This window comes from Puntigrus tetrazona, chromosome 12 (genome assembly GCF_018831695.1).
Source record: "Puntigrus tetrazona isolate hp1 chromosome 12, ASM1883169v1, whole genome shotgun sequence".
Lineage (NCBI taxonomy): Eukaryota > Metazoa > Chordata > Actinopteri > Cypriniformes > Cyprinidae > Puntigrus > Puntigrus tetrazona.
The window spans coordinates 12,675,866-12,689,698 of record NC_056710.1 but is presented as its reverse complement, the minus strand read 5'-3'; the positions used below and the strand labels follow the sequence as shown (position 1 = coordinate 12,689,698).

The 13,833-nt window shown below is 36.1% G+C and overlaps 2 protein-coding genes across 2 annotated transcripts; one reads left to right on the top strand and one right to left on the bottom strand.

The window, feature by feature from the left end:
- Positions 1-450: 450 nt before the first annotated feature.
- On the top strand, positions 451-4,587 carry si:ch211-194k22.8. The gene is made up of 7 exons (XM_043253089.1): positions 451-858; positions 984-1,079; positions 2,588-2,653; positions 2,770-2,875; positions 2,959-3,215; positions 3,645-3,831; positions 3,914-4,587. The coding sequence occupies exons 1-7, from the start codon at positions 772-774 to the stop codon at positions 4,078-4,080; spliced, it is 966 nt and encodes a 321-aa protein (XP_043109024.1). The 5' UTR covers positions 451-771; the 3' UTR covers positions 4,081-4,587.
- Positions 4,588-6,081: 1,494 nt separating this feature from the next.
- Positions 6,082-11,999, bottom strand: cdk5rap3 (CDK5 regulatory subunit associated protein 3). The gene is made up of 14 exons (XM_043253058.1): positions 11,854-11,999; positions 11,539-11,584; positions 11,268-11,399; positions 11,090-11,190; positions 10,946-10,994; positions 10,668-10,846; positions 10,454-10,590; positions 10,173-10,317; positions 10,001-10,096; positions 9,830-9,911; positions 8,629-8,717; positions 8,337-8,542; positions 6,980-7,151; positions 6,082-6,715 (listed from the first exon to the last, which is right to left on the bottom strand). The coding sequence occupies exons 1-14, from the start codon at positions 11,857-11,859 to the stop codon at positions 6,650-6,652; spliced, it is 1,506 nt and encodes a 501-aa protein (XP_043108993.1). The 5' UTR covers positions 11,860-11,999; the 3' UTR covers positions 6,082-6,649.
- Positions 12,000-13,833: the final 1,834 nt, after the last annotated feature.

Here is a 13,833-nt window from a genome sequence, read left to right as displayed (position 1 = left end):
CAATGCCAAAATAATATTAAAGTTTATAATTTTTTGACGCCTCGGGAAATCAGTCTTAAAACTGCATGACGAATCTAACTTTCTCAATTGTCAGGATAAATTCTCTGTAAATAAGACTGTGGTTGAAAATGCTCTATTCTTTATGAGCGCCTATACAATATGCTACATATCGAGGGGAAACATGAGTTAAAAGAGCGCCCCTTACAAATATTTACCGTGGTAACCATAGTTTCCGCTGACATACCATAATTACTGCAGTTACTGTTACTACAATAAAACTGAGGTAACTTGGTATTTGGTGACAGTGCCGTCAATAAAATAAATAAAGGTTCTGAAAGCTCCTTGAACTGTTCGAAAGAGAACGTGTAATGATTTATTACGGTTTAACAGCAGTAACTATGGTATTTTGGCGGAAACTAGGGTTACCATGGTAAATTTTTTTGCAAAGGATTTCCTGTTGTTGTGAGGATCTGCCGTTAGATTGAATCTAGACGGGACTCAAGCTCGTGCCACGTTACGCTACGGTGCGTTAGCCTCAAATGTGTTCCCTGTCATTTCTCGGTAAAGTGCTGTCCTTCCATGGATTCACTCAAGTATTTGAGCTGAAGTAGAATAATCGCAAAGGAACATAGTTGTCGGTATCTGTAGTAGATCTGCAGTGTCTAAATCTCAGAAAGAGAGGAATAGTGTTATTTTGGTCCAATACAGCGTAACTGCATTATGCAGAGTGGAGCCCTTTTTCTCGCTCGCAAATAAAATAATGGGAGAGAAATGAGAAGGAAAACAAAAGCGCAGCGAATTCTTGACTACGAAAATGAAGAGGATGAGGAAGAGGAACAAAAACCGGACTGCTTCAGTGTAAGATGATCGATGGAAACGTGTTTTTGAGTGTTTAATGTCTCGTTGTTTGTTTGTAACTGTTAATGGCATATGTTTGATCCCAAAAGAATAATTAGTATCATGTCAACCCGACTGTCCAACAGAACGGTGCACAGAAACGAAGAAAAATGTATTCATCCAAAGAGAAAGCAGAAGAAAATAGCTCATCCGACGCCGGTCTTCAGAAGTTAGATATCAAGGTTTGGGCTTTTTCTCATTATGGGTGTTTAATCGATGTTTTGGGTGCATTTTGACAGAGAAGACGTGCAGCAAATCCTTTCTGTTTTGATTCTTACAGTTGTTACACGTCGGTTGTTAGCAACATTTCACGCAAGAATCTCACCCACAATTTGCTGTTGTTTGGTTTACTACCGCACTTTTCGCACCGTATAGCAAAATATTCAATGCTTTCCTATCCTGCAGCAGTGGTGTGAGGCAGGGCAGGCGGCCATGCCTGGCCGCTAATGGAGAACAATGGGGTAAAGCATGGTACAATACACCATTTGATCGAAACCTCATCAGGCGCTCGCACAGCTGAAGCCCTGCACTCGTTTCTCTCCAAGCACAAGCTCAGCCGTGTGTTAAAAGTTTTGAAATTCGAAACTTCAGAAAGTTTGAAACAATCTCTTCTTTTCAAGTTATTTTGTTGGTACCCTTATAAAAAATTACTATGGTACTTCCCCCGTGGAAAATACCAGTTTTGTGTATGAGGCCACAATGGGTTTTCATTTGATAAAAGCTTAAGCATTCAGTAGCTTTGCTTTTGCATGACAGTAGTGGCTACCTTTGCTGACAAAACGTCTTAAACTAGCTTAAGATGTTTTCGTGGTCTTCTGTTCTCGTACGATGGTCTCTTTGGTGGTTTTGCATGTTTTAAATTTTGAGGACCTAGTCAGGCTTGGAGGTCAGCTTAACATTTTTTAAAAATGTTTTTGTCAACAGGTAGTTCAATATCAGTCTATAGTTCACTGTTAGCAAGTGAACATGGTATCAACCTTGTCAATGCATATGTAAGCAGTATTAAAGCTACTGTTGTTCTAAATATCAGCACAGCTGTGATTTGGATATACTCACTAATATCACAGTTTAACACGTATCAGCCCATTGATTTTGCATTTTTTCCCCTCTTCATTCGCTGATGGATTATTCCTGTATTTCTCAGTGTTGTTGAGTACTCAGTCGTTTCGTTCAGGAGGGAGGAATGGCCACCAAGGCAAAGTTCTGTTCTGGTCAAGCTTCTTCAAAGTTTATTGTCCAAGCATCAGCTAATATACTACTTTAATACACAAAACGGCAGCCTGCAGTGTAATAACCATTCAATTAGAATAAACATTGCATCATATAGAGAGAAAATATATATAAACAGCTTTTGGAAAACAACAGATGTTTTCTGTCTAAGATACCCACAGTTCTCTGCATCACATCCTGCCTTAGAAAGGTATGAACACCCAACAGTTTTGTACACCAACTAAAATAAGTACCTATAGTTTATTAGTAATACTTATTTGTTTCTTTGTTTTTCAAAGAAGCAACATACAAAATGACAGCTGTTCTGAAACAGCATTTGAGAGGAAGTGTGAGAGAAACCTCAAACCGGTCATGAGGGTGGGGGGTGTAATCAGAATTGATGAAATGAACTGTTGTACAATTATCAATGACAACTGACTGAGTAAATAGAAAATATTAGGACTCTTTCTTGTCATAACAGGTTAATGAGCTGGATTGTTCTTCCGCAGACCTCTACACTGATAGTCCTCCTGCTTCTGAGACTGAGGTAGGATTTTTGAGTCACTTGTGTTCAGCATTCGAGACATTTGCTTGTTGACGTACTTGTTTGCTTGGCGAGACATTCGATTCTAGACCTGAGCTTGTGTACTTTTATGATGGCAGGAGGCTCATTATTTACAGTCCTATTCGAAGAAGGAGCTTATTGCCATGGTCTTATGCATGCAGAGGGAAATGGAGGACTTGAAGGAACAACTTAGGTGCCTTACAGGTCATTATTGTTTGATTCTGTTAGGTGTTTTGATATATCGAATTGCATAAATCCCATTTTCACATTCGATGTGCTCACTACAGCATGTGGAAAGCTAGCAAGAAACCTGGAAATGCTGATCGAGAAGACCCAGATGTGGTCAAATGGGAACAACGGGACCTCTCTCGGGAACCCAGATTCTCAAGGCACGGCACAGGCACCTGCCGAGGCAGATGCTGTGATACCAGATGTACGTTCTCCTCCAGCCATTGTGAATGGGCAATGGCTGAATCAGGGTCCAGGACCACAGAAACCTCACGAGGCCACTCAGAATGCTCAGAGGGACGGGCTCTTCACAGAGGTAGTCTATAAGAGTTAGTTAGACATCATAGTTAGAGGTTGTGCAGTTGTTTTTACATAAACCTTTCATTAATTCATCCAATTAAACATGAATCAATTTACTAGAAATTTCTTTCTATTTTTCTTCAGTGTACAAGTTTCCTTTTATCTGTTTTTGCCATTTTAAATGCCGTGTTGTTATCATTTTCTCTGTTGTTGTCTGTAATGATATATATTTTTAATAGGGCAATTAGAGCAGTTGGCTTGCAAGAAACAGTCTTATAAACCAGTATCTAAAAATACTGCCATAGAATTGTGGGTTGTGATCCTGCTTGAAAAAATCATACTAACATACATGAAAGAAGACAAGTTTTATCAAGCAATATATACTTCACAAGTTCAAACAGATTGCTTCAGTAATCAGTTTGTATATTTATTTTTTTTCTATCAGTTTATCACTCCTGAACTTTTGGAGAGGTGTAACACAGGCACCACTGCCCAAAAACTGACCAATGACCTGCTCCGTGGCCTCTACGAGAGGGAATGCCTGGCCTCCCACTCTATATCTGGAGTCGTGTACAACAAGAGAGGCCAACCAAAGCCTGCTCTTCCCACTGAAGAGGTCCAGGCAATCCTGAGTAAGATGCTCTTCTGTCATTTTGAAGATTTACACTAATTTGAATCTATTATACCTAATTTCCGGTAAATATTCCTGTACAGGAACTGTTCAGTATTTTTTTCCTGGCAAGACTGATGCAGAGATCAAGGGCTACATCCGACAGAAGCTGCAAAACGAAGCCAAGAGGCTGAGGAAGAAACCAACAGTCTCAGGCCAATATGAGTCTAGAGGTTTCAATGTACCGTTAGATATGATCGACCAGAATTGAAACGTACGGTTAGTGGATATTAATTGCGTGTTCTCCATTAAAATAGCCTTATTCGGTGTTACTTACAATTAAAGTCCTGGACTCAAGTGAAATTGATGTGCATTGATAATAGTCTTCAAAGAAAGTCACAATGACGTGTTGCAGCTGCCATTCGGCGGTTGACGGTTGTAATTTTTTTTTTTCTGATGTGAAAATGCAAATGAGCAATTCCAGATAAGTCCAAATGTTGCATTCACGAAAGCCTCTGGCTGCATCGAGCACAGTCGACGCTTAGATATCAAGATGTTTAGATATTAATGATGTGTCTCTGTGAACGTCTGTTTTTTTTTAATACTTTGTATTTAACAGATGTAGGATTTCAGGACATACCATTGTGCGCAGAGCGTAATAGGGCGTGACCATTATTTACATTGTATTTTCAATGTATTTCTTATTTGATGATGTTATTTGGTCTACATGACAACAGCTTTATGTATGTAGTTTTTTGTTATTAAATGCTGAAACGCAGGTCTGCTTGTTGGTATTAGCATTTTTATTTTATTTTATTTTTTCATTTAATATGTTTTTTGGTTGTTAATGTGTGACACGATGAAATGGACGTGGGAGAGTTGGTAGGTGTATTATCGTGTACAATGCCTTCTCAATGAGGGCCATTGAGAACAATGCAAGCTGCATGTGGAGAGCTGGTGAGATGGAGAGAATCAATGACTGAGCGACACAGGCAGAGTGACAACAGCAGGGGTGCTGGGCCAGTTGTCTTGGCAACCTCAGTCTTCTGGGCCACAGCAGTCTGGGTCTTACCCTGGCCATCGCCTCCAAGCATCTGCCCGCTGCAGGGATGAGGGGGATTTTTGACAAACAAATGAAAGGCAGAAAGCTTTTAGGGCCCAAAAAGAGATTAGGTCTGTCACCCAGTGGCAATTGTAGTCTTCGTTTGATCATCAGTATGATGTTATGGTGGAATATTTGATGAATGGACAGACCTTTGTCTTGTTTTTCTGCTCTTGTCGACTAGGCGGAAAACAAAGTGTTTTGTAATGGCTGCTCTTTTAAGCTTCTGTGTCAGTAAACAGGGGCCTGTCTGGCCTGATTGATGGCACAAGCGATGATTGGGCTGAGCGCAACCCTCTACTTATCATAGCTTCATCAAGAGACGGTGGGGGGATAGGCGGAGACAGACAAAAGAAAAAAATGGATGCTTGTGCATTTTGCAAACCAATGAAGTGAGAATGCACCACGGATAATATCTCGGTTAAAAGACGCCATGATCGACGACACATAGTGTACAATACCAGTATGGTTTAAAACTTGGATCTGAAATTGAGCTGTAATGCTTCACCGTTCCTTGCCTTAGATGTAGGGGGTGTACAAAGATGATGTCCATTAGATCCTCAATCTTGTGAGCATAATGTGTTTCTGCCATGTGATTATACCAGCTGCCCCAGGGCAAAACAGAGACAACACAGTGATAAAACATGGGGGAGATGTATGGCTAGAGTCTTTTAGACTAGAGTTGAGGTGCAGTTTGTATTATAATTATACGCTGTTATAAAGTAATTATATTTCAGTATATGTTTAATTAATGTATAGAATACATTCATTGAATTCATCTTTAGGTGGACGATGCAAGGAAACATTCTGGGCATGTTCTCTAATTTTCAAAAGCTTGTGATTGGTAAAATTGATTTATTCATGTGACGCATAGCTGAATTTGTCCAAGCCTTCAGTGTCACATGATCTCAAAAATTACTCCGATAAAATCTGTAGCACCAAATGTGCATATTAATGTTAAAAACAGTTGTGCCGCTTAATACTTTTGTGGAAACCCTGATATTTTTCAGAATGTTGTGACAATGTGAAGTCTTTACTGACACTTGATCAGTTTAGTGTGTCCTTGCTAAAAAAATTATTTACTTGCATGGCCCCGCACATTTTAAAAACATTACAATGTTTTTTTGGCACGTTTGACCTTGTATTCTAATTCAGGTAAAAGCATCTTGATCTGTTGACGTAACATTCATTTTATTAATTATACAAATCTAATATTTAGCTGCCACACAGTAGCATGCAACTCTGGTAACACTTTGTTTTAAACTCGTAAGTCACTCATTCATTCAGGTACAATTCACTTTGATAGTATGCAGTTTTTAAAACGTTGACAATTCAGCAATTTCATATTTATAAAAAAAAAAATAATAAAGTTTATTACGTTATTGCACGTTTGCAACAATGTTAATTTTTCTGACCGTTTCTTTTAAAGTTTTTGATAACCTATCCATGGATAGTGCCGCATGTTTTTCCTTACAAAAATTAGGGTTAGCAATTGTATATTTAAATATTGGCCTCTTAAGATGGTTCATTTACTGAATTCAGCACTTCAGACTAATGAGGCCAGCTGTGTAAGCGCAAGTTATTTACAGCCTTCTTTGAATATTCAAAGCGCTGTGATTGCAACAGTTTTATTCCACGATAAAAAGGAATCACCAAAAAACAATTACCATCCCAATTTAAATGGGAAAAATATATTTATGAAATGATACATCTGTTCAGCATGTAAATACTCTTTTGGTCACACATGAACTCCCATGAGGTTGATGGGCCGGTTGTTGTATCTTTTGGAGATGTCAGCTTCAATCTGTGTGTGTGAGAGAGAGAGAGATAGTTAAGGAGGAAGCTTTTGATTATATTCTCATCTAGTTCATGATTTAGTTTTGAATAAATGTTGTCCATCATGACGTTTAACTACATTAGTTAAGCTTTTTTCTCTATTAACCTAATTTCTTTTTATATTTCACACTGCTAAGCATCAGGTTTTTGCAAGAAGAGTGTGAACAGGAACTTTGCTAAGGTGCCAGTTTCACTTTTGCACAAACACATCATTATAACAGGTTTACAGTACCAGTTTTTGGAGCTCCTTGGTGCGAGCGGCCAGCAGATCAATGCGGGGCTCCAGCTTGGCCTGTTCTTCTAGAGCTTCTTGTCTATTTTCAACAAGTGTTCTGCTCTTTAGCACCAAGATATCAGCCTGCTTGAGTTCCTGCCGCAGTAACTCTGAAACACGCTCCACGTAGCTGAGAAACACACACAACACCAGATTTAACATTATCTGACCACAATATCTCAGCTACATCAACATTAAAACTATAGATAACCGTTTAGTGTTTGTTGTTGTTGTGTGACTAATGGCTTGTAGGAATAGTTCATTAAACGAAAGTTTACTGACAATTAGCTCACCCTTAAGCCATCAAGATATAGTGTCATCAAAACAGGTTTGGAGAAATTTGGCATTACATTGCTTGTTCACTAATAGGTCCTCTGCAGTGAATGGGTGCCGTTAGAATGAAGTCCAAACTGATAAATACATCGCAATAATCCACAAAACTCCAGTCCATCAATTAATCCATAAACCGTAATAATTCACCCAAAATAAAAATTCTGCCATTATTACTCACCCTCATGTCGTTCCAAAACTGTAAGAATTTTGTTCATCTTCCAAACACAATTTTTTGACCCTGCATAGACAGCAGTGCAACTAAAATGTTCACAGACCCAGAAACATAGCAAGGACTTATGAAGCTATGAGAGTAATTTTTGTGTGCAAAGAAAACCAGAAATAATAAACTATTTTTCTCCTTCACGACACCCTAGAACAAGGTGCTTGCATTATGTGAAAATGTATTCTTGATAATTGGAGGAAAAGAATGCATAAAAAAGTCATTATTTTAGTTTCTTTGCTCACAAAATGTATTCTCGCAGCTGTTTTACCGATGTCCTTACCACATTTTTGGGTCTGGGAACATTTCAGTTATGTAGTTTTCAATGCAGGGTCAGAAAGTGCTCAGATTTCAAAAATATTTTAATTAGTGTTCTGAAAATGAAAGAATGTCTTGCGGGTTTGGAATGAGGGTAAGCAATGACAAAATTAGTATTTTTAGGTGAACTCCTCCTTTAAGAAAATCCCAATGATGGATTTCTTTCTTACAAACATCTTTTTGCTGCACACGGTGTTTATTGTGGATTACTGTGATGTTTTTATCAGCAGTTTGAACTCTCATTCTGACGGCACCCATTCTCTGCAGAGCATCTATTGTTGAGAAATTTATGTAAGGCTACATTTCTCCGTGTTTTTGAATGAAGCAGCTCATTTATCTCAAGACGGCTGAAAGGTGCGTAAATTTTCATATTTAGTAAACAATTCCTTTCAGATAAGCTGGTGTAACACATTTCAAATGTGAAAGGTTTGAGTGTGTAGTTACCGTGGTGATGCCTGGATCATGAAGAGGTGCTGCATTCGTACTGAAGTGAGCCCGTTTAGCAGGTCACGCACGTCTGCCAGCATGGCCTCCACACGCTCGGGAGTCTGGGCCTGGATCACTGAGGGAGCGAGCTGGAACTGACTCATGGCCACCAAGTCACCTTCTTCTCGCATTTCACTGAGCCGCTGACACAGGAACATTTCCAACTGACCCACAGGATCACAGAGAAAGAGTTTGGTTTGGGTGAGGACTAAACATTCTGTCTAATACTTGTAACAATGAGCTGTTGTACCTCCTTCAGCTCATTAATGAACTGGCCACGTGTCTGTGAGTTTTCCAGAAGAGAAAGAGCATCTTCACCTCTGGCAACACCATCAGGACCTGCAAAAGTAAAATGATTATAGACTTTGGAATTGTGCATTATGCATGCTGATTATAATGTCTATTTACAGAAAGGATCTCACAGTGAAATAATTAGGTCTTGGTGGGGATCTTTGATATCATTTTTTTATGCTTTTTAAGTCAGTCAATTAGTTATATATGTTATTTAGTTATATATGTGCACCAATGGTGCCTTTATTTAAAAACAATTTTCCATTAAAAAATGTACATGTATACATACATCATACATATATATATATACATATACATATATATACACATACATATACATATATATACATATAATGCAATATATACACATATACATATATATATATATATATATATATACATATATATATATATATATATATATACATATACATATATATATACATATATATATATATATATATATATACATATATATATATATACATATATATATATATATACACATATATATATATATATATATATATATATATATATATATATATATATATATATACATATATATATACATATATATATATATACATATATATATATATATATATATATATATATATATATATATATATATATACATATATATATATATATATATATATATATACATATATATATATATATATATATATATATATATATATATATATATATATATATATATATATATATATATATATATATATATATATATATATATATATATATATATATATATATATATATATATATATATATATATATATATATATATATATATATATATATATATATATATATATATATATATATATATATATATATATATATATATATATATATATATATATATATATATATATATATATATATATATATATATATATATATATATATATATATAACCCCCTCAAATTTCCCAGGATTTCTTGATGAATAAAACGTAAACGTAATTTTTTTTTTTTTTTACAATATTTTGTAATATTATTGATGTGTTATTGGTACTTTTCATCAGTTTATTGAATGCAAATATTTTGCCCATTAGCTTTTTAAAAGCAGTGTACATTTATAACAAATTCTTAATGTTAAAATTTAATTTCAGTAAATCCCAACACACTTACAGTCTGTTCCAACATCCACAATTTCAATTTCCACAGGTGTAGATTCTGAGTCTCCCCAGTCAATACCACCAGCACTGGTTTCCTGAGGTTGATTGGCAGACTATTTTAATTCTTTTTCAAAATCTGATAACCGAAGACTTTATAGCTGTACTAAATATTTAAGGCTCTTACCTCTGTGCCAGACTCTAGACTAATACCCCAGTCCACACCATCCTCAACAGATATCCCAAAATTCACCTCTTTGCTGCCGAGGTCGCCCCAATCAATCTGCGCAAAACAAAAAGAATAGACAGATGAAAGACAGACACCTAAAAATGAACTCATGGAGTCATATCACACTTACAGCCTCCTCTGTGACAACATCAGGTGGGGCTTCCTCCATCACAGGTCTTTCTATAACTGCGGGCACATTTCCTGTCTTCCACTCATATACAGTTGCATTTTGTTTCTTCTGGACAAATCTTAGAATGGGCAGTACTTCTTCAGACCTAAATATAAATACATAAATAAACTGCACTTAGATGAACATCATAAGGGTCATAATGGAGTTTAATCACATGAATGATTTCATCTGTCTAAAGGTCAATCAGTGCAACATTAGAAATGACAGGGAGTCACACTCACCAGTCACTAACAAAGTTTATGAAGGATGCGTAAAATTTTATAGCTTCATCCAGGCAGCCTGCTTTTTTACCAGTTTCTGCTAAAACTACAGGCAGGTCCTTAACGAGTGCTTGTAACTCCCTTGCCACATTTTCCCCCTGTGAAATATTATAGGCCATTATCGATAATCAGCATCAACAATGTAAAATAAATCTGAATTATTTTGTTGTCTAACCTGTATGCCATACTGTTTACAGGCAGCATAATAGCGTTCCCTCATGTTGGCGGCACTGCTCTGACACTCCAGTTCTCTTCTGCTCAACTCCTGCTGCAGCTGCTGAGCTTTAGACACCTGCTTCTTTAGAGCAGGACCTTCATAACTTACACTACGTATCAATATACTGGCCACTTCAGCTGGGATTAAAAACACACATACATACAATCACATTAATGTGTGTACTTGAACTTAAAAATGGCTTGAATAATTAAATGTTGATTTTTTTTTTTTTTTACCTAAATAGACATTGTCTTTTTCATACAGGGACACTATCTCTTGCCAGTCCTGTTGATGTTAAATATGTACAGCATGTTATTATTACTACTGCATACAACAATAAATTACACATTAAAATAAACAGCAAAGAGATGCATCATCACCTTCATTCTTTGTGATGAATATCTGCCAAAAATATTTTTGCTCGACGCTTCTGTTCCTTTTAGTATTTCAATTATTCGTAAGCAATGGAAATAGTGAATGTCTGCAAAAGGAACAATGTATGAGCAATCACATTCAAACAAAAATAATTAGTTTTATTATAATGTTGTTTTTTTTTACATGATCCAGACAGTAGTTGTTTGATCTCCTCATTCTCTGGCATATCCTGAATGGCAGCATTGATTTTCTCTCTAATTGTCATCACTGCACTTTGCCATTTCAGTGTGCAGTGCCTTCGGTCCACCAACCAGTCTGAATGATGGAGACAAAAGCAAAATGTTAAATGGATCTTTGTACAAGATCTAAACTACTGCGTACAGAAGTCGACCTACAGCACTTCAAACCATATTTTTCAGAACTTAGTGCATTAATAACTCTAAAATTGTCTTACCTAAGAGTTTACTGGTTTGGATGTCAATTGGGACATTCTGGAAGTTCTATTAAAACGGATTTTTATAACAAAGGTTAATTATACACACCAACAACACTCACTGCAATTTTTGCACATTATTATGGTATTATACTATTAATGGAAACATGTAAGTCAAGTAAATAATTCATGCTTCATATTAATAAAAACACAGAAGTACGCACTGATGCACATTTACACTCTGACTCTTAGTCATGTTGACGTTTCTTTACACAAGGAGAGCAAGATTTAAAAAAAGATGACACATTTTTTAACAAAAGAATGTGTTTGTTTTACCTCCATTGCAACCGTGGTTGTTTTTATTTTGATAAAATAATACCTAAAGCTACTCCATGCCTGTAAATCAAACCGATTAGATATAGCTCAAGTTTACAATTCCACTGACACGTACATACACAACTGACCAATCGGCACACTCGACACTGCTGGGTCTCACGCGCCGCCTGCTGAAAGACCAATGAACTACACGAACAGAAGAACCGTTAACCACTTCCTTGTAACGTCAAAATAAAAGTCACTAGAATTTGCTTGAAACAAAGTTACCTTGATTTTTCTCTTACAGTTACGTATTTTCCCTGAAACCTGAAATCTGAAATTCACCGTAATTTTTTATTTTTTATTATTACTTCAACAACGCTTTCAGATGTTGTGGATACCCAAACAAATTTTATGTCATAAAATTCGGATGGTTCAAAAATGTCAGCAATGAATAATTAATTCACGTAATAACAGCAATATATTAATAAATAACGCCTATTTATTATGACATGTTCTTTATCTCTTAACGATTTACATTTTATAACACTGCTTTCCATAATCACGCATCTATTTACATTCAAAAAGCTGTATATTCGACACATTATTATTATTATTATTTTCAGAAAAGTATTATTTTGAGAAAGTTTCTCCAATGCAACGCAAAATCTCAATTTTTTAGTTGTTTTAATCATTTTTATTTATTGTTTTTATTATGGTGATTTTGGTATATAAAAATGAAGACGATACATTTATTTACGATACATTTACGGTATGTCCACTAGATGGCGCGATTTCTTTTACCTGGAGACCACTAGAAAAAAAATTGTGTGACATTATTACAATACATTTTTTCGTGCTTGCAAGCAGGCCTAGAAATAGCAAAATGAAATAGTAATTTTAAAATTTCTTGCACCATATGCATTGCACTTGCGCTTCCTTTCTATTATGCTGCTTGCATAATTCATAAAATATTTCAACACACACTTTATGTGGGCATAAATATATAGTAAATATCCTGCTCTTTTCTTAGTTTTATTTGAACAAGGTGGTTTTATAGATTTTTCTGTTTGCCAGATCACAGCACACCTTATCTAAAGTGTCTGCCAAGGGGACTTTGGCTGTAAATATGACTGCAGGTGTCTCAGGTTTTTCCAACAAGAGGCTCCTCCTGTCGACAGAAATATCTAAGCATTTCTTCTGTTTTCTGACAGAGCAGATTAAAATCAGCAAAGAAGAAAAGCAGAAAGTTTGAAATAAAGGTCAGTACGGGACTATTATGCAATGTTAAAAATCAAAGATAGGATTATAGCTCTGCTTCTTAAAGTTTGGATATCTTGGGCAACTCCAGTAACACTACACTTAATAACCAGCTTACACAGGAAAGGCCTTTGAAAAGAAACTTGCATTGTACTCCAAACAGAGCTGTTTTAATCACCCCACAGACCATTTCAGCACCTTGCCGAGAGCAGAAATCAGAATTTTAATCCTAAATCGGTTAAGCTCTTTTATGGTCTTGTGAAGCACAATGGCCGTAACAGTTAAAAGGAACCATATAGGCAATGCTTTATTTTCATATTTTTTGAATGACATTCAAACCTGCTCCTATCTCAGCTGGGGATCCAGTAGCCGTCTGTGATTTCCCCACATTATGCAAATGCGAGCATCATCTGTCTGGTGGCCTTGCGAAATTAAACATCCGAGGTGAAATTGTGAACAAGCTCAGGTGGCGAGCGTCCTTCTATTGGTAAAACCCCCTGCAATCCGAAAAAATCCTTTATATGTAAAAATCATATTCAAGAATGCTAACTGCGTGTGAATAAAAACCACTGACTTTTGCATTTGCGGTATGAAGCTAAACCAGGCCAAGCATACAAACAATTCTATTTTCTTCGTCAAAAGGTTTAATACGAAGTCATAAAAATCACAATAGCTATTGTGCATGGAAGAAATATGCTGGGTGAGATATTTTATATGACACACTGTGGTTATGTGTGTGTG